Raw genomic sequence first — 24,853 nt, forward strand, 5'->3', positions numbered from 1 at the left:
TTAAACAGCTTGGAAAATTCCAGAAAATATTTTCATGGCTTTAGAAGCTTCTGATAGGCTAATTGACATTATTTGAGTCAATTGGAGGTGTACGTGTGGATGTATTTCAAGGCCTACCTTCAAACTCAGTGCCTCTTTGCTTGACATCATGGGAAAATCAAAAGAAATCAATCAAGACCTCAGAAAAAAATTGTAGAAGTCTGGTTCATCCTTGGGAGCAATAGTACACAAGTATAAACACCATGGGACCACGCAGCCGTCATACCGCTCAGGAAGGAGATGCGTTCTGTCTCTTAGATGAACGTACTTTGGTGCGAAAAGTGCAAATAAATCCCAGAACAACAGCAAGGGACCTTGTTAAGATGCTGGAGGAAACAGGTACAAAAGTATCTTAATCCACAGTAAAACGAGTCCTATATCGACATAACCTGAAATGCCACTCAGCAAGGAAGAAGCCACTGCTCCAAAACCGCCATAAAAAAAAGCCAGACTACGGTTTGCAACTGCACATGGGGACAAAGATCATACTTTTTGGAGAAATGTCCTCTGGTTGGATGAAACAAAAACAGAACTGTTTGGCCATAATGACCATTGTTATGTTTGAAGGATAAAGGGGAAAGCTTGCAAGCTGAAGAACACCATCCCAACCGTGAAGCACGGGGGTGGCAGCATGATGTTGTGGGGGTACAAAATAGATGGCATCATGAGGGAGGAAAATTAGGTGGATATATTGAAGCAACATCTCAAGACATCTGTCAGGAAGTTAAAGCTTGGTCGCAAATGGGTCTTCCAAATGGACAGTGACCCCAAGCATACTTCCAAAGTTGTGTCAAAATGGCTTAAGGACAACAAAGTCAAGGTATTGGAGAGGCCATCACAGAGCCCTGACCTCAACACTATAGAAAATTTGTGGACAGAACTGAAAAAGCATGTGTGAGCAAGGATCCTACAAACCTGACTCAGTTACACCAGCTCTGTCAGGAGGAATGGGCCAAAATTCACCCAACTTATTGTGGGAAGCTCGTGGAAGGCGATCCGAAACATTTGACCCAAGTTAAACAATTTAAAGGCAATGCTACCAAATACTAATTGAGTGTATGTAAACTTCTGACCCACTGGAAATGTGATGAAAGAAATAAAAGCTTAAATAAATTCTCTATTATTATTCTGACATTTCACATTCTTAAAATAAAGTTGTGATCCTAACTGACCTAAGACAGGGAAATTTTACTAGGATTAAATGTCAGGAATTGTGAAAAACTGAATTTAAATGTATTTGTCTAAGGTGTATGTAAACTCTGACTTCAGCGGTATATGGCTCTGCCATCTGTTCAGTATAATTGTCCTCTGTCTGAATGGAGTTGGCTGTGGTTGGTGCTCTTAGACAACCAAAGGGCTACTAGAGTTTTAATATCACCACTTTTATTCAGAAAGTCTTGGCTTGTGTTACACTGAAGGTCAAGTGAGAGGCAACTATTTTTATTGTAGAGCTTCCACAGATCACTTCTCACAACTACAGTATCTGGTAGTGAATAATAAAATAAATAACTTTTCATATACAAATAATAGTTCACATTTTATCAGCCCAGCTGAACAAAACACTGATCACCTGTCAAACACAGTGAGGTGTTCATCCTCCACCTGCTGTAGCAGGAGATTCACAACTTTAAGCACACATCAATTATGAATGCCTGGTCCTTCCCATATAACCTTCCCACCAGATGAATAAATTATTTATCTATAGATGCTACTGCAGATAAAGGGACAGACTGGACATAGTATTGTGGTGTTTGTTCTGTTCCTTTGCAAATGAGAGAGAAATAGGACCCATTTTACATGGTGTTGAAGATCCCTTTGGTTTTGAATGGAATCCAATGATAGTCCTTGAATTCCTCTTTGGACATAGTATTGTGGTGTTTGTTCTGTTCCTTTGCAAATGAGAGAGAAATAGGACCCATTTTACATGGTGTTGAAGATCCCTTTGGTTTTGAATGGAATCCAAGGATAGTCCTTGAATTCCTCTTTGGATGATGATCTCTGTCAATTCTTACCAAATAAAAGGCTTCAATTGTGTCTCTTATCTTTTCAGGTAGTCCTAGTTGTGCATTCAGTAATCCTGTTCTGTTGCTAGGCCCCACAGGGACACAGACATATTGGTTGGCATATGTTCTGTTGGAAACAGAAGTGCAAATTAGGAACATCAATTACTCCGCTATGCTTCTTGGCTCATTAGCATTTTAAGATTGTGATTGCAGCTCAGCAACATCACTACTGTGGAAAACAACTCAGTTCACGCATGAATGATCACACTTTACACACACGCAGGCATGCTCACAAACACACACATGCACACCTGTGCTCACACACACCTGTTCTCTCTGCTTCAGGTGGCCAAGGCTGTGTCCCACTCTCTGAATAACTGTGTCAACTGCCTGCCTGGCCAGAAGGATGTGGACATGGCCCTCAGGAGCATTGGAGAGGCCAGCAAGAAACTGCTGGGAGAAACGGTAAGTTCTACACTTCCTTAAGTAAAGGTTACTTTATTGAAAAAACATTCACGTAAAGCCACTGATTACCCCAGAGTTAATCACCCGTTTATTGATTTAAAACTGCCGCTAGGTCAAACACTTGTCAAATGTTTTTAAACCATACTTACATTTATTGCACCACAACCTAATCACTGACTCGCTATGGCTGTCTTTGTTGTCTCTCTACGTTTTTCTGTCTCTTATCTTTCTCTCTCTGTAGCTCCCTCCACCCACCAGGTCGTTCCAGGAGGCCCAGAGCGAGCTGAACCAGACCGCAGCAGATCTGAACCAATCAGCAGGAGACGTGGTCCACGCCTCCCGCGGCTCCAGCACCCAGCTCGCAGACGCATCTGGGAAGTTCAGAGAAGACTTTGATGACTTCTTGGACGCCGGCATTGAGATGGCTGGGCACACTCAGGTGCAGTCACAGTGGTCTGTCTGTGTGGTACTGAACCTGGAACGTGTTCGTTAGAGTTCTTGGACACTGGCATTGAGATGGCTGGGCACACTCAGGTGCAGTCACAGTGGTCTGTCTGTGTGGTACTGAACCTGGAACGTGTTCGTTAGGGCACACCACACCATACCATTGCACTGGAAACCATAATGAACCTTTCTTATTGACAAGTTCACATAGTGCCTCCCCGTTCCACGCAGTTTTGTTTTGTGCCTAATGAACACAAACGAGGCACCATACTGGATTTGACTGTTTTAGTGTGACTCATTTATTTACATAAGCCTCTTCATCACCTTTTGGACATAAGAACCAACTGTTTAATTTATCAAAGCGGATATAATGGAAAATAGAGGAGGAAAAGTTGACCAATTGGCCTCAAAAGTCATAGCTTGGCCAACCATCAGTCTATCTATTTGTTGATGAACTTTCCTTATAGATACGGAATATTTAATTGAATTGCCTCAGAGCGGCGGTCTGTTAAATTTAGTCTAAATAAGATGACAGTTGAAGGTCTTTTCCGGGCTGCCTTGCTGATAAGGAAGGAGGAAATCTTAGTGGCATGACACTGATTACCAAATCAGACCCAGGTGACTGCAGGAACTGCCAGCAGCAGAGTTGAAACCAGAGAGTCTATGTTTAGAACAGAGTTTGAGAGGAACAATAGACATGTTAAGCATGGTGCAGCTAGAAAACAGCCCATGCACCATTCTCCTATTCATCTGACTGATGGCTAGGAGGACCAGGGATAGTCAGTTGCACAGGGCTCCCGACTGATGCAGCAGTCTAAGGCACTGCATCTTAGTGCTAGAAGCGTCACTACAGACCCTGGTTCGATTCCATGCTGTATCACAACCGGCCAGGATTGGGAGTCCCATAGGGCGGCGCACATTTGGCCCGGGTTTGGCCATTGTAGGCCGTCATTGTAAATATGAATTTGTTCTTAACTGGCTTACCTAGTTAAATAAAGGTTACATTCAGCGTTGATTAGCACTATATAGCTGTGTCATCGCTCTGAGTGGATCAAGTTACCAGGCAGATTTGGGTTCATTTAGACTCTAAATGACTAGCAACATTTCATGCCCTTTCTGTATGACTTTTGTATATGATTGATTTACTAGTGTTTATGACTTGAAATAACTGGTGATTCTGCTGTGGATGTTGTAGAGGAAAGATGAGCAGATCCAGGTGATAGGTAACCTGAAGAACATCTCCATGGCTTCCAGCAAGCTGCTCCTGGCAGCCAAGTCTCTGTCTGTAGACCCTGGGGCAGCTAACGCCAAGAACCTTCTGGCTGCTGCTGCAAGGTACCTACCATACACTGCCCTCTATGTGGGCTCTCACAATACCACACCTGTTGATTGGTTATTTATTATGTCTTGTTGGATTTAGAACAGGAGATTTTCCACCCACAGTTCATTCCAGTTTTGCAATGTGTTACAATACGCTTATGCCAGGGCCAAAGCAATGGGAGGTTTCACTGTGCCGTAGGAAGGGACAAGGCTTTTGATGTGACACACATGCACTTCTCAATCTCACACCTCCAGTGTAGCTCCACTTCACAGCAGAAATGTCCTCCTAGGTGGTAGATGAAGTGCTGTCTCCCTTCAGGCTTGTGGAGGCTGTTAATTTCCTGTCTGGTAATTGGAAGGTTAAGAGGGAGGTGTGTGACTGAAATGTCTGACTGGCTCACTGAAGCCTGCTGGAATTCTGCTGAAAAAAAGAGATAGAGAGGGAGGAGGAGGGGGGGGGAGACCAGAGGGACCCAAAGCACGATATTAGATTTGGAACCAATGGAGCCTGGGACCTTGTGTTTGTGTAATGGAGCTGAACGCTGGTCTAAGTGCCTCTCATTTTGAACTTCTCTCGGTCTCTCTCAGGCTCTCTCTCTCTCGGGCTCTCTCACTCGGGCTCTCCCCTCTCTCACTCCTCTCCCTCCCATCCTGTGTTTCAGAGCAGTGACAGAGAGCATTAACCAGCTAATCACACTGGCCACACAGCAGGCCCCAGGACAGAAGGAGTGTGACAATGCCCTACGAGAGCTGGAGGTACCATCAACATCATTAGCTTACATCAATAACATTAGCTTTACTGATAACAGCTGTGGTCATAGTGGTGGTAGCAGGAGTGTTAGTTGAAGCAGTAATGGTGTTAGTAAAAACAGTGTCATCTGTAGCAGCCTTTGTTATGAGAGATTGGATAGTAGCGTCATTAAAGTGGGTTATGTTAAATGTATAGATTATGGGAGTGCTCTAGGAGAATGTTTTCATGTTGCTCATTTAAGTTGTATCTATAATGGGTTCCTTTGGTTTTAGTTAAATTAGCAAGTTCCCTTGTAGATGTTAAGAGATGTTTTCCCTCTCCCCTCAGGCGGTGAAAGGAATGTTAGCCAACCCCAACGAGCCAGTCAGCAACCTCTCCTACTTCCACTGCATCGAGAGCGTCATGGAGAACTCCAAGGTAGGGAGGGCCATGACCCTGAGTGCTGCTGAAAGAGCAAGCATAACCACAACCTCCAGACAGATGGAAATGAGTAGAGATGGAGAGATGGGAGGGAGAGCAGAGAGAGAGCGGTGACCTGCCTGGCTGAGGAATGCTACAGCTCCCTCCCTTCTGCTCTTTTCCTCTGTTCCCCCTGTTCTTTCAGGTCCTGGGAGAGTCCATGGCTGGCATTTCTCAGAACTGTAAAACCGGGGATGTGCCAGCGTTTGGGGGCTGCGTGGGACTGGCCTCCAAGGCCCTGTGTGGGCTCACTGAGGCTGCAGGACAGGTTAGGACATGCTACGAAGTACCTGCTCTGGACCTACCAGACATACTGTGTGTCATACTGTGTGAATATGTGAGCACCCTGTGTGTGCTCTGCTTGAGCTAGGGAGTGTTGTGCTAGTGTAGAAAGAGAGTAGTGTGGACTTCTGTTTTTCCACCACTGACCATTTCTGGGTTTCCCCTTACTACATCAATATACCACACATGAGTAAAGCTCTGTCCATCTGTGTGTCGACCAGATGCTGTGTTCAGTAAAAAGCTGCTATTTAAGCTGCTAACATTGTAGCCTACCTGTTTTCTGCTACTATGAGAGCCACGTCTGGTTCTACAGTATGTTGAAGTCTCTCCTCCTGTCCTCTCTCCTCAGGCCTCCTACCTGGTGGGCGTGTCTGACCCCAACAGTCAGGCAGGGCATCAGGGGTTGGTCGACGCCATCCAGTTTGCACGAGCCAATCAGGCGATCCAGATGGCCTGTCAGAACCTGGTGGATCCGGACAGCAGCCCCTCACAGGTCAGTTGGGACATAATAACACAGATTTGTTTGGTTTTATTTGTTTACTAACTAGTCACCTTGGGTTGATTTGAAGAGCCCTCACAGTTTAACAGTACTTTGGGTCTTTGAAAAAACACTATATAAAGCCTACTATCATTGCACCTTACAGGAACTTTAATTGATTGGATTTATAAATCACTCAAAGTGCTTTATAACACAAAGGGGAAACTCCACCTCATCTTTATGGATTATGAATATAACCTATACAGTTGCTAATAACTAATACATATGTTGTTTGAACAATAACTAATAGATGCACTTTTCTAAGTTTAACTTAGGAAGTGAAGAGACTCGTAGTCTAACAGATACAGGTGAAGTCAGAAGTTTACATACACCTTAGCCAAATACATTTAAACTCAGTTTTTCACAATTCCTGACTTTTAATCCTCATAAAACCTCCCTGTCTTAGGTTAATTAGGATCACCACTTTATTTTAAGAATGTGAAATGTCAAAATAATAGTAGAGAATTTATTTCAGCTTTTATTTCTTTCATCACATTCCCAGTGGGTCAGAAGTTTACATACACTCAATTAGTATTTGGTAGCATTGCCTTTAAATTGTTTAACTTGGGTCAAACAGTTTGGATAGCCTTCCACAAGCTTCCCACAGTAAGTTGTGTGAATTTTGGCCCATTCCTTCTGACAGAGCTGGTGTAACTGAGTCAGGTTTGTAGGCCTCCTTGCTCACACACGCTTTTTTAGTTCTGTCCACAAATGTTCTATGTGATTGAGGTCAGGGCTTTGTGATGGCCACTCCAATATTTTGACTTTGTTGTCCTTAAGCCATTTTGCCATAACTTTGGAATCATCTTTGGGGTCATCGTCCATTTGGAAGACCCATTTGCAACCAAGGTTTAACTTCCTGACAGATGTCTTGAGATGTTGCTTCAATATATCCACCTAATTTTCCTCCCTCATGACGCCATCTATTTTGTGAAGTACACCAGTCCCTCCTGCAGCAAAGCACCCCCACAACATGATGCTGACACCCTCGTGCTTCACGGTTGGGATGGTGTTCTTCAGCTTGCAAACCACCCCCTTTTCCCTCCAAACATAATGATGGTCATTATGGCCAAACAGTTCTATTTTTGTTTCATCAGACCAGAGGACATTTCTGTTTATGAGCCGTCAGCTGTTCTCTTTGTCATGTTTATCTCTTGTCATCTACTTTAGAAAAATCCCGAGCTGCTGATTTGTTTGTTGTTATCCTTCATCTGACATGTTATGGTTCATCTGTCTAGACATCCGGGTTACCTCCCACCACATTCCAATGTTCCCATTTAGGGTATGGCTTTCTGAGACTGTTATGGTGGGTGTTTTCAGGTGCTGTCGTCTGCCACCATCGTAGCAAAGCACACATCAGCTCTTTGCAACGCCTGTCGCCTGGCCTCCTCCAAGACAGCCAACCCCACAGCCAAGAGACACTTTGTCCAGTCTGCCAAGGAGGTGGCCAACAGCACAGCCAACCTGGTCAAAACTATAAAGGTAAGACTGCAGACTCCAATGATTTTTTTTTGCTGATAGACTGGCCCATTACGTGTATATTGACCTGTGTTTCTCCATTTCTTTCCCTCCAGGCTCTGGATGGTGATTTCTCTCAGGAGAATAGGAACACGTGTCTGGTGGCCACAGCTCCACTCATAGAGGCTGTTGAGAACCTCACAGCGTTTGCGTCTAATCCAGAGTTCGCCAGCAGCCCTGCTCAGATCAGCAATGAGGTACAACTACACACTTCTGGCCATTTCTAAACATAGTGCTCCGTTCAACTTGTGTGAAAGTTTAAACTTTATTTAGAACTCTGAGACCAACTGCATTGACATTGTGGGTGTATGAAAAGTTTACCTTAAACAGTTTATTTTTCATGGTTGTCATGGAGATGCTCATCTTTCGTTTGTTTATGTGCAGGGCTCTGCCGCTCAGGAGCCCATCCTCCAATCAGCTCGCTCTATGCTGGACAGCTCCACCCACCTGCTGAAGACTGCACGTTCACTTGTTATTAACCCCAAAGACCCACCAACCTGGTCGGTCCTGGCTGGCCACTCTCGGACTGTGTCTGACTCCATCAAAGGTCTCATCACGGCCATCAGGTTAGCACAGTGACAGCACTGCACCTCTTACTGGCCTGGACATGGACAACTGTTATAACTCATTAAGTTGTGATAAGCAGTTATAATAACCTTCAGAGATTGGACAAGACCATAATGTTCATCCTTGATCTCTGATTGGCTGATTTGGCTCAAGGCTGTTGATCGGCTTACTCATGGTTTGTTAGAATTCACCATCTCTCCAGATCTCTCTGATCCTGTTGGATGCCTGCTAGCTGACATAGATAAACATGCTCTTTATATTTATTTCATCCTCTTTCCCTCTCTTTCTCTCTCTCCGCCTCTCAGGGACAAGGCTCCAGGCCAGAGGGAGTGTGACTACTCCATAGATAACATCAACAGATGTATCCGGACCATTGAGCAGGCCTCGCTAGCTGCAGTCAGCCAGAACCTGGCCAGCAGGGATGACATCTCACTGGAGGTAATGATCGTTAATGAGACACTACACGCTCTGCTGACCCACAGGCACCCTCCCCTCATTCTCTCTCTATCCATCCTTCTCTCCCTTTGCCCATCTCTCTCAATCTCTCTGTCCGTTAGTGGGCTACAGATCTTTGATCAGGTCTACTGCTAATTGAGACCAACTGCCATTTGAATTAAGTTAAAAGCAGTTTGGACAGGGAGCGTTAGAATTGCCACAGAACCACAACATGCCTTGCATAATGACCAATGTTGAAATTATTTTACTCTGATCAATCCCATCAGGCCTTGCAAGAGCAGCTGACGTCCACAGTGCAAGAGATTGGATACCTAATCGACCCAATATCTACAGCCGCCAGAGGGGAAGCTGCCCAACTAGGACACAAGGTAACTAGTTGCAGCATCATCACTGTTACCAATACTAGGTCTATATCACCTGTCAGGTGCAGTCAATAGCTGCGTTCCAGGTTTTTATTTGTATTTATGATGATCTGGAACGCAACAATAACCAGTCTGACACATTAACCTCTGACCCTTGACCCCTTTCCATCCCAGGTGACCCAGCTGGCGGGCTATTTTGAGCCTCTGATCAGGGCGTCGGTGGGCGTGGCGTCCAAGCTGCAGGACCACCAGCAGCAGATGACCTTCCTGGACCAGACTAAGACCCTGGCAGAGTCCGCCCTGCAGATGATCTATGCAGCCAAGGAGGGAGGAGGAAACCCCAAGGTATGGAAAAATATGGGCGATAGGGCCAAAATATCATGTCACAATATTTTTCTAATTTATGTATTTGACGGTATTTTGAAGTATCTGAATAATACAAGTTCTAAACCTGTTTTATGAGTAGTGCATGCCCCTGGGATGGCAAAAATGAATTAGAAGTGTTTTTAATGGGCTTTTTACATAATATTTGTTTTATACTCAACTAGGACAAAACCGACAGTGAAGTAATCCAACTTTCCATGTATTTAGCTCTGTATCAGCATATCGTCATAGACTGTATTGTAAAAATCCATACAGGTATGTGGATCCATACCTTAAAATAGGATGTATGGCCCAACCCTACCCCAGGGTGAACCCTCACAGTTTAACAGGACTTTGGGTCTTTGAAAAAACACTATCTAAAGCCTACTATCATTGCACCTTACAGGAACTTTAATTGATTGGATTTATAAAATCACTCAAAGTGCTTTATAACACAAAGGGGAAACTCCACCTCATCTTTATGGATTATGAATATAACCTATACAGTTGCTAATAACTAATACGTATGTTGTTTGAACAATAACTAATAGATGCACTTTCCTAAGTTTAACTTAGGAAGTGAAGAGACTCGTAGTCTAACAGATACAGGTGAAGTCAGTTTACATACACCTTAGCCAAATACATTTAAATTCAGTTTTTCATCATTCCTGACATTTAATCCTAGTAAAACTTCCCTGTCTTAGCTCAGTTAGGATCACCACTTTATTTTAAGAATGTGAAATGTCAGAATAATAGTAGAGAATTTATTTAAGCTTTTATTTATTTCATCACATTCCCAGTGGGTCAGTTTACATACACTCAATTAGTATTTGGTAGCATTGCCTTTAAATTGTTTAACTTGGGTCAAGAAAGTTTGGATAGCCTTCCACAAGCTTCCCACAATAAGTTTTATTGTGGGAAGAATTTTGGCACATTCTTCCTGACAGAGCTGGTGTAACAGAGTCTGGTTTGTAGGCCTCCTTGCTCACACGCTTTTTCAGTTCTGTCCACAAATGTTCTATGTGATTGAGGTCAGGGCTTTGTGATGGCCACTCCAATACCTTGACTTTGTTGTCCTTAAGCCATTTTGCCACAACTTTGGAAGTATCTTTGGGGTCATCGTCCATTTGGAAGACCCATTTGCAACCAAACTTTAACTTCCTGACAGATGTCTTGAGATGTTGCTTCAATATATCCACCTAATTTTCCTCCCTCATGATGCCATCTATTTTGTGAAGTACACCAGTCCCTCCTGCAGCAAAGCACCCCCACAACATGATTCTGCCACCCTCGTGCTTCACGGTTGGGATGGTGTTCTTCAGCTTGCAAGCCACCCCCTTTTTCCTCCAAACATAATGATGGTCATTATGGCCAAACAGTTCTATTTTTGTTTCATCAGACCAGAGGACATTTCTCCAAAAAGTACGCTCTTTGTCCCCATGTGCAGTTGCAAACCGTAGTCTGGCTTTTTTATGGCGGTTTTGGAGCAGTGGCTTCTTCCTGTCTGAGCGGCCTTTCAGGTTATGTCGATATAGGACTCGTTTTACTGTGGATATAGATACTTTGTACCTGTTTGCTCCAGCATCTTCACAAGGTCCTTTGCTGTTGTTCTGGGATTTATTTGCACTTTTCACACCAAAGTACGTTCATCTCTAAGAGACACAACGCATCTCCTTCCAGCGTTGCCCCATGGCGTTTATACTTGCGTACTATTGTTTGTACAGATGAACGTGGTACCTTCAGGCGTTTGGAAATTGCTCCCAAGGATGAACCAGACTTGCGGAGGTCTACAATTTTTTCCTGAGGTCTTGGTTGATTTCTTTAGAATTTCCCATGATGTCAAGCAATGAGGCACTGAGTTTGAAGGTAGGCCTTGAAATACATCCACAGGTACACCTCCAATTGACTCAAATATTGTCAATTATCAGAAGCTTCTAAAGCAATGACATAATTTTCTGGAATCTTCCATGCTGTTTAAAGGCACAGTCAACTTAGTGTATGTAAACTTCTGACCCACTGGAATTGTGATACAGTGATTATAAGTGAAATAATCTGCCTGTAAACAATTGTTGGAAAAATTACTTGTCATGCACAAAGTAGATGTCCTAACCGACTTGTCAAAACTACAGTTTGTTAACAAGAAATTTGTGGAGTGGTTGAAAAATGAGTTTGAATTACCAACAGAAGTGTACGTAAACTTCAGACTTCAAGTGTATGTATCTCTGTCTGTATGAAGGCGTCCCATACCCATGATGCCATAGCGGAGGCTGCTCAGCTGATGAGGGAGGCGGTAGATGACATCATGGTGACCCTGAACGAGGCCGCCAGCGAAGGGGGTATGGTGGGCGCCATGGTGGACTCCATTGCTGAGGCCATGGGCAGGGTGAGTGGGGGTGACGGGGGGGCAGGATGAGTGGGGTATGGTGGGCGCCATGGTGGACTCCATTGAGGCCATGGGCAGGATGAGTGGGGGTGACGGGGGGAAGGATGAGTGGGGTGTGGTGAGCATGGTGGACTCCATTGTTGAGGCCATGGGCAGGGTGAGTGGGGGTGACGGGGGGCAGGATGAGTGGGGTGTGGTGAGCATGGTGGACTCCATTGCTGAGGCCATGGGCAGGGTGAGTGGGGGTGACGGGGGGCAGGATGAGTGGGGTGTGGGGAGCATGGTGAATTTCATTGAGGCCATGGGCAGGGTGAGTGGGGGTGATGGGGGGCAGGATGAGTGGGGTGTGGGGAGCATAGTGGATTCCATTGAGGCCATGGGCAGGGTGAGTGGGGGTGACGGGGGCAGGATGAGTGGGGTGTGGGGAGCATGGTGGATTCCATTGAGGCCATGGGCAGGATGAGTGGGGTGTGGTGAGCATGGTGGACTCCATTGCTGAGGCCATGGGCAGGGTGAGTGGGGGTGACGGGGGGCAGGATGAGTGGGGTGTGGGGAGCATGGTGAATTTCATTGAGGCCATGGGCAGGGTGAGTGGGGGTGACGGGGGCAGGATGAGTGGGGTGTGGGGAGCATGGTGAATTTCATTGAGGCCATGGGCAGGATGAGTGGGGGTGACGGGGGGCAGGATGAGTGGGGTGTGGTGAGCATGGTGGACTCCATTGTTGAGGCCATGGGCAGGGTGAGTGGGGGTGACGGGGGGCAGGATGAGTGGGGTGTGGTGAGCATGGTGGACTCCATTGCTGAGGCCATGGGCAGGGTGAGTGGGGGTGACGGGGGGCAGGATGAGTGGGGTGTGGGGAGCACGGTGAATTTCATTGAGGCCATGGGCAGGGTGAGTGGGGGTGATGGGGGGCAGGATGAGTGGGGTGTGGGGAGCATAGTGGATTCCATTGAGGCCATGGGCAGGGTGAGTGGGGGTGACGGGGGCAGGATGAGTGGGGTGTGGGGAGCATGGTGGATTCCATTGAGGCCATGGGCAGGATGAGTGGGGTGTGGTGAGCATGGTGGACTCCATTGCTGAGGCCATGGGCAGGGTGAGTGGGGGTGACGGGGGGCAGGATGAGTGGGGTGTGGGGAGCATGGTGAATTTCATTGAGGCCATGGGCAGGGTGAGTGGGGGTGACGGGGGGCAGGATGAGTGGGGTGTGGGGAGCATGGTGAATTTCATTGAGGCCATGGGCAGGGTGAGTGGGGGTGACAGGGGGCAGGATGAGTGGGGTGTGGGGAGCATGGTGGATTCCATTGAGGCCGTGGGCAGGATGAGTGGAGGATGCAGCAACACCACTGTCAACATACGGGCGGCAGGGTAGCCTAGTGGTTGGAGTGTTGGACTAGTAACCAAAAGGTTGCAAGTTCGAATCCCCGAGCTGACAAGGTACAAATCTGTCGTTCTGCCCCTGAACAGGCAGTTAACCCACTGTTCCTAGGCCGTCATTGAAAATAAGAATTTGTTCTTAACTGACTTGCCTAGTTAAATAAAGGTCAAATTTAAAAATAAACATTTTTAAATACTATCATAAGACTGGCAATGAGAGGGATAGAGAGTGCTTTTGCCATTATGGTTATCAGTTGCATTGTAAAGAATCAATATCTTTGGCTGTGTAGGAAGAAGAAGCCTCGAATGTTGAAGCATCTTGTGTCATCTCTCGCTCAACAAATGGTCTGGGCCAAGCTGTAGAATCTGACGTGCTGTGTTTGTCTCCAATCTGCATCTAAGCTGCGTTTTATGTCATAAATCATTCATGTACATTCCTATGAACTCTGTATGAATGTGTCTGACTGGAATAAATGGGGATAATCTGTTGAGATAATTTGCTGAGATAACAGCGTTCTTTAACCTGCATTTGTAGTGGAGGTGAATTACAGGATTTAACATAGTGGATACCAGTCTATCACTATTATCGTCAGTACACATTCCAGCCAGCGTGCCAGAAGCATCCATGTGGGAACCATTTGTGTCTTACTCTGTGTTGATGTGGTAAAGTGGCTGACATCATAACGACGGGTGTCTAATAAGTGACAGTGTATTTACAGACTGATATGCTAATGATGGATTGGAATGAGCTAATGTGCATATTCATGATCATATTCTGAAGGTGGATACTTTGCCAGGAAGACGTTAGTAAGGAAGTATGTTAAAACAGTTCAGTATGCCAAGAGAGTTCACAATGCAGGTTGAATAAGGGTTGTATGTTTGGCTTAAGGGTTGTTTAAGGGTTGGTTTTTAGTTAGAATAAGGTTTTGTATGTTTGGTTGAAAAAGGGTTGAATTTTGTTTTTTGGGGGGGTTAGAATGTTATTTATTTTTTCACGTTTGAATGAGGGTTTATTTTTGGTTGAGTAAGGGTTTTCTATGTTTCTTTCCTCTCAGCTGGACGAGGGGACCTCTCCTGAACCAGAAGGATCGTTTGTAGACTACCAGACTACCATGGTGAAATACTCCAAGGCCATTGCGGTCACCGCCCAGGAAATGGTAAATTAGATTCAGATGGAAATACCTATTTATTTTTGTTTAACAATTTATCTCTAGAGCGATCAATCAATATAATTGTATTTATAAAGCCCTCTTTACGACAACATTTGTCACAAAGTGCTTTGCGGTAACATAGCCAACATTTCGTTGAAAGAATTATCCAAACGTCTTGTTTCAGGACTCAACCCCTTTTTCTTCCTGTGGACCACAAGTCATCCACAAACGTCCTCCAGCGGGCTCTGTGTTGTATAGTTTTCTCTATTCCTTTCAAGGATTCAGGAAGTCTGGTGTTAATGTTGACTGGTCTCTCTGTCCTCTAGATGACCAAGTCTGTGACGTGTCCAGAGGAGCTGGGGGGTCTGGCCTCTCGGGTGACCACAGACTACAGCCAGCTGGCCCTGCAGGGACGTCTGGCCGCGCACACTGCAGAACCCCAGGAGGTATCCAAACACTACAGTCAATCCCATCCATCTATCCACCCATTTCTATTGTCCCAATTTGACTACTATGTCACTCTGATCTGCTTTCTACTCAACAAACTGGATTCAAATGTACAACCAGAGAGATTAATTCAATCTTTATTTTGTCACCGTATTAGGTTAGCATAAAGTTATTGCTTGGGTTGATTGGTGTCTTCTATGCTGGTTCTGTCTCCCTCCAGATTGGTTTCCAGATCAAGGCTGGTGTCCAGGAGCTGGGTCACGGCTGTATCTTCCTGGTGCAGAAGGCTGGAGCGCTGCAGATCACCCCCTCAGACAGTTACACCAAGAGAGAGCTCATAGAGTGTGCCCGCACCGTCACAGAGAAGGTACTGTACAGAAGGAGAGGTCTTCCATCCCAATAAGGGGTCACATACCTGGTTTACCATACACCTTCCTTTTCAACTCCCATCAATTCAAGTCAATTGGAATTTGAGTTATGAAAAGAGCAGTGGAGCCAGGGTCTCCAGTCAATCCTGTTTAATGATACATGATAAGTATTCCACTTGCACTAAATGAATACAGTGAAACATGTCAAACACAGAGCAGTGTAAAGGTACATAGGCCAATATTCTGCTTTGATGTATTCTGCTTTTCTGTTATCACAGATCATCCTCCTAGGAAGGAATGCTTTATGCTTTTCCAAGGACATTGCTTAAGTCTTTGTGTGAATGTGGAAGAATTTATTTTGCTCTGCTTTAAATTTCCATGTAGGGAAATGGAAGGGTATTGTCTCTGTCGCTCTCTCTCTCTCTTTCTCTCTCTGTCTGTCTGTCGGTCTCTCTCTCTCTCTTTCACTCTCTCTTGTCTCTCTCTCGCTCTCTCCTGTCGCTCTCTCGTCTGTCGCTCTCTCGTCTGTCGCTCTCTCGTCTGTCGCTCTCTCGTCTGTCGCTCTCTCGTCTGTCGCTCTCTCTCTCTCTCTCTCTCTGCCGCTCTCTCTCTCTCTCTCTCTCTGCCGCTCTCTCTCTCTCTCTCTGCCGCTCTCTCTCTCTCTCTCTCTGCCGCTCTCTCTCTCTGTCTGCCGCTCTCTCTCTCTCTCTCTCTCTGTCTGCCGCTCTCTCTCTCTCTCTCTGTCTGCCGCTCTCTCTCTCTCGCTCTCTCTCTCTCTCTCTGTCTGCCGCTCTCTCTCGCTTTCTCCCTCTCTCTCTGTCTGCCTCTCTCTCTCTCTCTCTCTCTCTGTCTGCCGCTCTCTCTCTCTCTCTCTCTCTGTCTGACGCTCTCTCTCTCTGTCTGACGCTCTCTCTCTCTGTCTGACGCTCTCTCTCTCTCTCTCTCTGTCTGACGCTCTCTCTCTCTCTCTCTCTCTGTCTGACGCTCTCTCTCTCTCTCTCTCTCTCTCTGTCTGTCTGACGCTCTCTCTCTCTCTCTGTCTGTCGCTCTCTCTCTCTCTCTGTCTGTCGCTCTCTCTCTGTCTGTCGCTCTCTCTCTCTCTGCCTGTCACTCTCTCTCTCTCTGTCTGTCGCTCTCTCTCTCTCTGTCTGTCACTCTCTCTCTCTCTGTCTGACGCTCTCTCTCTCTGTCTGACGCTCTCTCTCTCTGTCTGACGCTCTCTCTCTCTGTCTGACGCTCTCTCTCTCTGTCTGACGCTCTCTCTCTCTGTCTGACGCTCTCTCTCTCTGTCTGACGCTCTCTCTCTCTCTCTCTCTCTGTCTGACGCTCTCTCTCTCTGTCTGACGCTCTCTCTCTCTGTCTGACGCTCTCTCTCTCTCTCTCTCTCTCTGTCTGACGCTCTCTCTCTCTCTCTGTCTGACGCTCTCTCTCTCTCTGTCGCTCTCTCTCTCTCTCTGTCTGACGCTCTCTCTCTCTCTCTCTCTGTCTGTCGCTCTCTCTCTGTCTGTCGCTCTCTCTCTCTCTCTGTCTGACGCTCTCTCTCTCTCTCTCTGTCTGACGCTCTCTCTCTCTCTCTCTGTCTGACGCTCTCTCTCTCTCTCTGTCTGACGCTCTCTCTCTCTCTGTCTGACGCTCTCTCTCTCTGTCTGACGCTCTCTCTCTCTGTCTGACGCTCTCTCTCTCTGTCTGACGCTCTCTCTCTCTGTCTGACGCTCTCTCTCTCTGTCTGACGCTCTCTCTCTCTGTCTGACGCTCTCTCTCTCTCTCTCTCTCTCTCTGTCTGACGCTCTCTCTCTCTGTCTGACGCTCTCTCTCTCTATCTGTCGCTCTCTCTCTCTCTCTGTCTGACGCTCTCTCTCTCTCTCTCTGTCTGACGCTCTCTCTCTCTATCTGTCGCTCTCTCTCTCTCTCTGTCTGACGCTCTCTCTCTCTCTCTCTCTGTCTGTCGCTCTCTCTCTGTCTGTCGCTCTCTCTCTCTCTGTCTGACGCTCTCTCTCTCTCTCTCTGTCTGTCACTCTCTCTCTCTCTGTCTGTCGCTCTCTCTCTCTCTCTGTCTGTCACTCTCTCTCTCTGTCTGACGCTCTCTCTCTCTGTCTGACGCTCTCTCTCTCTGTCTGACGCTCACGCTCTCTGTCTGTCGCTCTCTGTCTGTCGCTCTCTGTCTGTCGCTCTCTGTCTGTCGCTCTCTGTCTGTCGCTCTCTGTCTGTCGCTCTCTGTCTGTCGCTCTCTGTCTGTCGCTCTCTGTCTGTCGCTCTCTGTCTGTCGCTCTCTGTCTGTCGCTCTCTGTCTGTCGCTCTCTCTGTCGCTCTCTCTGTCGCTCTCTGTCTGTCGCTCTCTGTCTGTCGCTCTCTGTCTGTCGCTCTCTGTCTGTCGCTCTCTATTTCACTCTCTCTGGTCTGTCGCTCTCTCTCTGTCTGTCGCTCGCTCTCTGTCTGTCGCTCTCTGTCTGTCGCTCTCTGTCTGTCGCTCTCTCTCTGTCTGTCGCTCTCTCGCTGTCTGCCGCTCGCCCTCTGTCTGCCGCTCGCCCTCTGTCTGCCGCTCGCCCTCTGTCTGCCGCTCGCCCTCTGTCTGCCGCTCGCCCTCTGTCTGCCGCTCGCCCTCTGTCTGCCGCTCGCCCTCTGTCTGCCGCTCGCCCTCTGTCTGCCGCTCGCCCTCTGTCTGCCGCTCGCCCTCTGTCTGCCGCTCGCCCTCTGTCTGCCGCTCGCCCTCGGTCGCTCGCTCGCCCTCTGTCTGCCGCTCACCCTCTGTCGGTTGCTCGCTCTCGGTCACTCGCTCGCTCTCTTTCGAGAAACCACCACCTTCTACAACACGAGTCCTGTAGCAATCACACACCAACAAGAGAAAAACACTGACAGCCACACCAACTCAGTGTGTGTTGTCTCTGTGTGTGTCTCTCTGGATTAATCAAACTGAGCATTTTGACTGTGTCTGTCTCCCCAGGTGTCGATGGTGCTGTCAGCCCTACAGGCTGGTAATAAGGGCACTCAGGCCTGCATCACAGCTGCCAGTGCTGTCTCTGGCATCATCGCTGAACTGGACACCACCGTCATGTTCGCCTCCGCTGGCACACTCAACGCAGAAAATGACGAGTCCTTCGCTGACCACAGGTGTGTGTACAAACAAAAATGTGAATAACTGGGGACATTTTGTTAGTCCCCATGAGGTCAAATGCTATTTCTAGGGGGTTTAGAGTTGAGGTTAGAATTAGTGTTAGGGTTAGAATTACATTAAGGATTAGGAGCTAGGGTTAGGATTAGGAGATAGGGTTAGGTTTAGGGTTAGGAGCTAGGGTTAGGTTTAGGGTTAGGAGCTAGGGTTAGGTTTAGGGTTAGGAGCTAGGGTTAGGTTTAGGATTAGGAGCTAGGGTTAGGTTTAGGGTTAGTTTTAGGATTAAGGTTAGGTTTTTGGGTTCGGGTAAGACAAACCATCAAACAGGCAACGCGTCAATACAGAACTCAGATGGATTACCAGGACTTGTACACAAAACATGTGTGGACCAACTGGCAAGTGTCTTCACTGACATTTTCAACCTCTCCCTGACCGAGTCTGTAATACCTACATGTTTCAAACAGACCACCATAGTCCCTGTGCCCAAGATAGCAAAGGTAACATGCCTAAATGATTACTGCCCCGTGGCACTCACGTTGGGAGGCATGAAGTGATCGTGGACTTCAGGAAACAGCAGAGGGAGCATCCTCCTATCCACATCGATGGGACAGTAGTGGAGAGGGTGGTAAGTTTTAAGCTCCTCGGCGTACACATCACAGACAAACTGAATTGGTCCACCCACACAGACAGCGTGGTGAAGAAGGCGCAGCAGCACCTCTTTAACCTCAATAGGCAGAAGAAATTTGGCTTGTCACCAAAAGCACTCACAACCCTTTACAGATGCACAATCGAGAGCATCCTGTCGGGCTGTATACGGCCTGGTACGGCAACTGCTCCGCCCACAACCGTAAGGCTCTCCAGAGGGTAGTGAGGTCTGCACAACGCATCACCAGGGCAAACTACCTGCCCTCCAGGACACCTACACCACCCGATGTCACAGGAAGGCCACAAACATCATCAAGGACAACAACCACCCGAGCCACTGCCTGTTCACCCCGCTATCATCCAGAAGGCGGGGTCAGTAAGGGTGCATCAAAGTTGGGACCGAGAGACTGAAAAACAGCTTCTATCTCAAGGCCATCAGACTGTTAAACAGCCATCACTAACGTTGAGGGGCTGCTGCCAACATACTGACTCAACTCCAGCCACTTTAATAATGGAAATTGATGTAAAAAATGTCATTAGCATGTTTACATACCCAAATTACTCATCTCATATGTACAGTTTAGAGAACAAGTATTTGATACACTGCCAATTTTGCAGGTTTTCCTACTTACAGAGCATGTAGAGGTCGGTAATTTTTTATCATAGGTACACTTCAACTGTGAGAGACGGAATCTAAAACAAAAATCCAGAAAATCACATTGTATGATATTTAAGTAATTAATTTGCATTTTATTGCATGACATAAGTATTTGATCACCTACCAAACAGTAAGAATTCCGGATCTCACAGACCTGTTAGTTTTTCTTTAAGAATCCCTCCTGTTCTCCACTCATTACCTGCATTAACTGCACCTGTTTGAACTCGTTACCTGTATAAAAGACACCTGTCCACACACTCAATCAAACAGACTCCAACCTCTCCACAATGGCCAAGACCAGAAAGCTGTGTAAGGACATCAGGAATAAAATTGTAGACCTGCACAAGGCTGGGGTGGGCTACAGGACAATAGGCAAGCAGCTTGGTGAGAAGGCAACAGCTGTTGGCACAATTATTAGAAAATGGAAGAAGTCCAAGATGACGGTCAATCACCCTCAGTCTGGGGCTCCATGCAAGATCTCACCTCATGGGGCATCAATGATCATGAGGAAGGTGAGGGATCAGCCCAGAACTACACGGCAGGACCTGGTCAATGACCTGAAGAGAGCTGGGACCACAGTCTCAAAGAAAACCATTAGTAACACACTACGCCGTCATGGATTAAAATCCTGCAGCGCACGCAAGGTCCCCCTGCTCAAGCCAGTGCATGTCCAGGCCCGTCTGAAGTTTGCCAATGACCATCTGGATGATCCAGAGGAGTAATGGGAGAAGGTCATGTGGTCTGATGAGACAAAAATAGAGCTTTTTGGTCTGATCTCCACTCGCTGTGTTTGGAGGAAGAAGAAGGATGAGTACAACCCCAAGAACATCATCCCAACTGTGAAGCATGGAGGTGGAAACATCATTCTTTGGGGATGCTTTTCTGCAAAGGGGACAGGACGACTGCACCGTATTGAGGGGAGGATGGATGGGACCATGTATCGCGAGATCTTGGCCAACAACTTCCGTCCCTCAGTAAGAGCATTGGCTGGGTCTTCCAGCATGACAACGACCCGAAACACACCGCCAGGGCAACTGGCTCCGTAAGAAGCATCTCAAGGTCCTGGAGTGGCCTAGCCAGTCTCCAGACCTGAACCCAATAGAAAATCTTTGAGGGAGCTGGAAGTCCGTATTGCCCAGCGACAGCCCCGAAACCTGAAGGATCTGGAGAAGGTCTGTATGGAGGATTGGGCCAAAATCCCTGCTGCAGTGTGTGCAAACCTGGTCAAGAACTACAGGAAAACGTATGATCTCTGTAATTGCAAACAAAGGTTTCTGTACCAAATATTAAGTTCTGCTTTTCTGATGTATCAAATACTTATGTCATGCAATAAAATGCTAATTAATTACTTAAAAATTATACAATGTCATTTTCTGGATTTTTGTTTTAGATTCCATATCTCACAGTTGAAGTGTACCTATGATAAAAATGACAGACCTCTACATGCTTTGTAAGTAGGAAAACCTGCTGATTTTGCAGGTTATCAAATACTTGTTCTCCCCACTGTATATACTGTACTCTATACCATCTACTGCATCTTGCCTATGCCGTTCTGTACCATCACTCATTCATATATCTTTATGTACATATTATTCATTCCTTTACACTTGTCTGTATAAGGTAGTAGTTGTGGAATTGTTAGGTTAGATTACTCGTTGATTATTACTGCATTGTCGGAACTAGAAGCACAAAAATGTCGCTACACTCGCATTAACATCTGCTAACCATGTGTATGTGTCAAATACAATTTGTTTTTATTTGATTGGTCATAGCTTACATCAACACCATCATGCCAGAAACCCTAGACCCACTCCAATTCGCATACCGCCCCAACAGATCCACAGATGACGCAATCTCAATCACACTCCACACTGCCCTTTCCCACCTGGACAAAAGGAATACCTATGTGAGAATGCTGTTGACTACAGCACAGCATTCAACACCATAGTGCCCACAAAGCTTATCACTAAGCTAAGGATCCTGGGACTAAACACCTCCATCTGCAACTGGATCCTGGACTTTCTGACGATGACCCTCAGATGTGCGTCCTCCTGTACTCCCTGTTCACCCACGACTGCATGGCCAAGCACGACTCCAACACCATCATTATACTTGCTGATGACACAACAGTGGTAGGCCTGATCACCCACAACAATGAGACAGCCTATAGGGAAGAGGTTAGAGACCTGACAGTGTGGTGCTAGGACAACAACCTCTCAATGTGAGCAAGACAAAGGAGCTGACCGTGGACTATAGGAAAAGGAGGGCCGAACAGGCTCCATTAACATCAACAGGGCTGTAGTGGAGCAGGTTGAGCGTTTCAAGTTCCTTGGTGTCCACATCACCAACAAACTATCATGGTCCAAACACACCGAGACAGTTGTGAAGAGGGCAAGACAACACCTTTTCCCCCTCAGGAGACTGAAAAGATTTGGCATGGGTCCCCAGATCCTCAAATTTCTACAGCTGCATCCTGACCAGTTGCATCACTGTATGGCAACTGCTCGGCATCTGACCGGCATGCCCTACAGAGGGTAGTTCGTATGGCCCAGTACATCTATGTGGATAAGCTTCCTGACATCAGGACCTATATACTAGGTGGTGTCGGAGGAAGGCCCAAAGAATTGTCAGACTCCAGGCAACCAAGTAATGAACTGTTCTCTCTGCTACCGCACGGCAAGCGGTACCGGTTCGCCAAGTCTAGGACCAAAAAGCTCCTTAACAGCTTCTACCCCCAAGCCATGACTGCTGAACAACTAAACTAATCGAATGGCCACCCAGACTATTTACATTGAGTACGGGTTAGGTTTAGGATTAGGGGTTAGGATTAGGATTAGGGGTTAGGATTAGGGGTTAGGATTAGGATTAGGGGTTAGGATTAGGGTTAGGTTTAGGATTAGGGGTTAGGATTAGGATTAGGGGTTAGGTTTAGGATTAGGGGTTAGGATTAGGATTAGGGGTTAGGTTTAGGATTAGGGGTTAGGATTAGCATTAGGGGTTAGGATTAGGATTAGGGGTTAGGATTAGCATTAGGGGTTAGGATTAGGGGTTAGGATTAGGATTAGGGGTTAGGTTTAGGATTAGGGGTTAGGATTAGGGGTTAGGTTTAGGATTAGGGGTTAGGATTAGGATTAGGGGTTAGGGAAAATAAGAGTTTGAATGGGACTGAATTGTGTCCCCCCACAAGGTTGTGTGTGTGTATGACAGAGACAGCTGGAATCAGGTCTTAGGCCAGGAGTGTCAAACTCATTCCACGGAGTCTGAGTGTCTGTGGGTTTTTGGTTTATCCTTTCAATTAAGACCTAGATAACCAGGTGAGGGGAGTTCCTTACTCATCAGTGACCTTAATTAATCAATCAAGTACAAGGGTGGAGGGAAAACCTGCAGACACTTGGCCCTTTGTGGAATGAGTTTGACACGTGCCTTAGGCCAACCTCCACCCCTGCACTCAGTGACAGGAAGACATATAGCCTAGTGATCAGGCAGGAGGAAGTGTCTGGACTGGAGTCACACTACAAATCATTCAGACTGGGAGGAGAGGAAGTCGCTCAGTACTTCAGACCAAACACTTCTATTAAACACTTTAGACGTACTGTACCTTACCTGACCCCTGCCTCTGCAGATGCTCTGACAAAGATCAACCTTTGATATGGAAATCTCTGAAGGTTGAATGATGTTGTCTTTTAAACACTAGAACCGCTTGGCATCTATGGACCGCCCTTCAAGCTAATGAGCAGTCATTTTGACTGCAACATTCCAACAGTGTAATTCATATATCTCATGTTATAGCAAAAAGTATCATTTGGTTGTGTTTATGAAGGCCTTAGTTAACATGATTATCCGATTTTGTATTTTATTTCAAATTACACAGTAGCATTTTCCTTTACTGTGATGCTCAAACACAATTCTAGTTTTGAATACTTTTTATTTGTGAATTGCTTTGTTACAACTATGAAACAGAAAGCATATGCTTAGGAGCATGACAACAGCTTATTTTTAGAAAGACAAAAGAAAATACCCCAACCACCAAGAAGTAGGGTCAAAAGACACACGGTCAAATGATGACAACATCAGTATCCTGAACATCATTAGAGGTAGGGTCAAAAGACACACGGTCAAATGATGACAACATCAGTATCCTGAACATCATTAGAGGTAGGGTCAAAAGACACACGGTCAAATGATGACAACATCAGTAGCCTGAACATCATTAGAGGTAGGGTCAAAAGACACACGGTCAAATGATGACATCAGTATCCTGAACATCATTAGAGGTAGGGTCAAAAGACACACGGTCAAATGATGACAACATCAGTAGCCTGAACATCATTAGAGGTAGGGTCAAAAGACACACGGTCAAATGATGACAACATCAGTAGCCTGAACATCATTAGAGGTAGGGTCAAAAGACACACGGTCAAATGATGACAACATCAGTAGCCTGAACATCATTAGAGGTAGGGTCAAAAGACACACGGTCAAATGATGACAACATCAGTATCCTGAACATCATTAGAGGTAGGGTCAAAAGACACACGGTCAAATGATGACAACATCAGTATCCTGAACATCATTAGAGGTAGGGTCAAAAGACACACGGTCAAATGATGACAACATCAGTATCCTGAACATCATTAGAGGTAGGGTCAAAAGACACACGGTCAAATGATGACAACATCAGTATCCTGAACATCATTAGAGGTAGGGTCAAAAGACACACGGTCAAATGATGACAACATCAGTATCCTGAACATCATTAGAGGTAGGGTCAAAAGACACACGGTCAAATGATGACAACATCAGTATCCTGAACATCATTAGAGGTAGGGTCAAAAGACACACGGTCAAATGATGACAACATCAGTATCCTGAACATCATTAGAGGTAGGGTCAAAAGACACACGGTCAAATGATGACAACATCAGTATCCTGAACATCATTAGGGGTAGGGTCAAAAGACACGGTCAAATGATGACAACATCAGTATCCTGAACATCATTAGAGGTAGGGTCAAAAGACACACGGTCAAATGATGACAACATCAGTATCCTGAACATCATTAGAGGTAGGGTCAAAAGACACACGGTCAAATGATGACATCAGTATCCTGAACATCATTAGAGGTAGGGTCAAAAGACACACGGTCAAAT

At 46.2% G+C, this 24,853-nt stretch overlaps 1 protein-coding gene across 5 annotated transcripts in view; it reads left to right on the forward strand.

Moving 5' to 3' along the window:
* The window catches only part of LOC110526624 (talin-2), a 132,407-nt gene that overhangs the window by 93,211 nt on the left and 14,343 nt on the right, over positions 1 to 24,853 (forward strand). For all 5 annotated transcript variants that reach the window (XM_036981005.1, XM_036981006.1, XM_036981004.1 and 2 more), the window contains 18 exons: positions 2,388 to 2,507; positions 2,749 to 2,946; positions 4,147 to 4,286; positions 4,934 to 5,027; positions 5,350 to 5,439; positions 5,627 to 5,749; positions 6,113 to 6,256; positions 7,622 to 7,783; positions 7,876 to 8,016; positions 8,204 to 8,385; positions 8,692 to 8,824; positions 9,109 to 9,210; positions 9,379 to 9,549; positions 11,804 to 11,950; positions 14,381 to 14,482; positions 14,803 to 14,922; positions 15,144 to 15,290; positions 18,233 to 18,399. In XM_036981005.1, the coding sequence (XP_036836900.1) occupies positions 2,388 to 2,507; positions 2,749 to 2,946; positions 4,147 to 4,286; positions 4,934 to 5,027; positions 5,350 to 5,439; positions 5,627 to 5,749; positions 6,113 to 6,256; positions 7,622 to 7,783; positions 7,876 to 8,016; positions 8,204 to 8,385; positions 8,692 to 8,824; positions 9,109 to 9,210; positions 9,379 to 9,549; positions 11,804 to 11,950; positions 14,381 to 14,482; positions 14,803 to 14,922; positions 15,144 to 15,290; positions 18,233 to 18,399 (2,483 nt within the window). The remainder of the gene's footprint in view (positions 1 to 2,387; positions 2,508 to 2,748; positions 2,947 to 4,146; positions 4,287 to 4,933; positions 5,028 to 5,349; positions 5,440 to 5,626; positions 5,750 to 6,112; positions 6,257 to 7,621; positions 7,784 to 7,875; positions 8,017 to 8,203; positions 8,386 to 8,691; positions 8,825 to 9,108; positions 9,211 to 9,378; positions 9,550 to 11,803; positions 11,951 to 14,380; positions 14,483 to 14,802; positions 14,923 to 15,143; positions 15,291 to 18,232; positions 18,400 to 24,853) is intronic.

The sequence above is a fragment of the Oncorhynchus mykiss genome, chromosome 6, assembly GCF_013265735.2.
Source record: "Oncorhynchus mykiss isolate Arlee chromosome 6, USDA_OmykA_1.1, whole genome shotgun sequence".
NCBI lineage: Eukaryota > Metazoa > Chordata > Actinopteri > Salmoniformes > Salmonidae > Oncorhynchus > Oncorhynchus mykiss.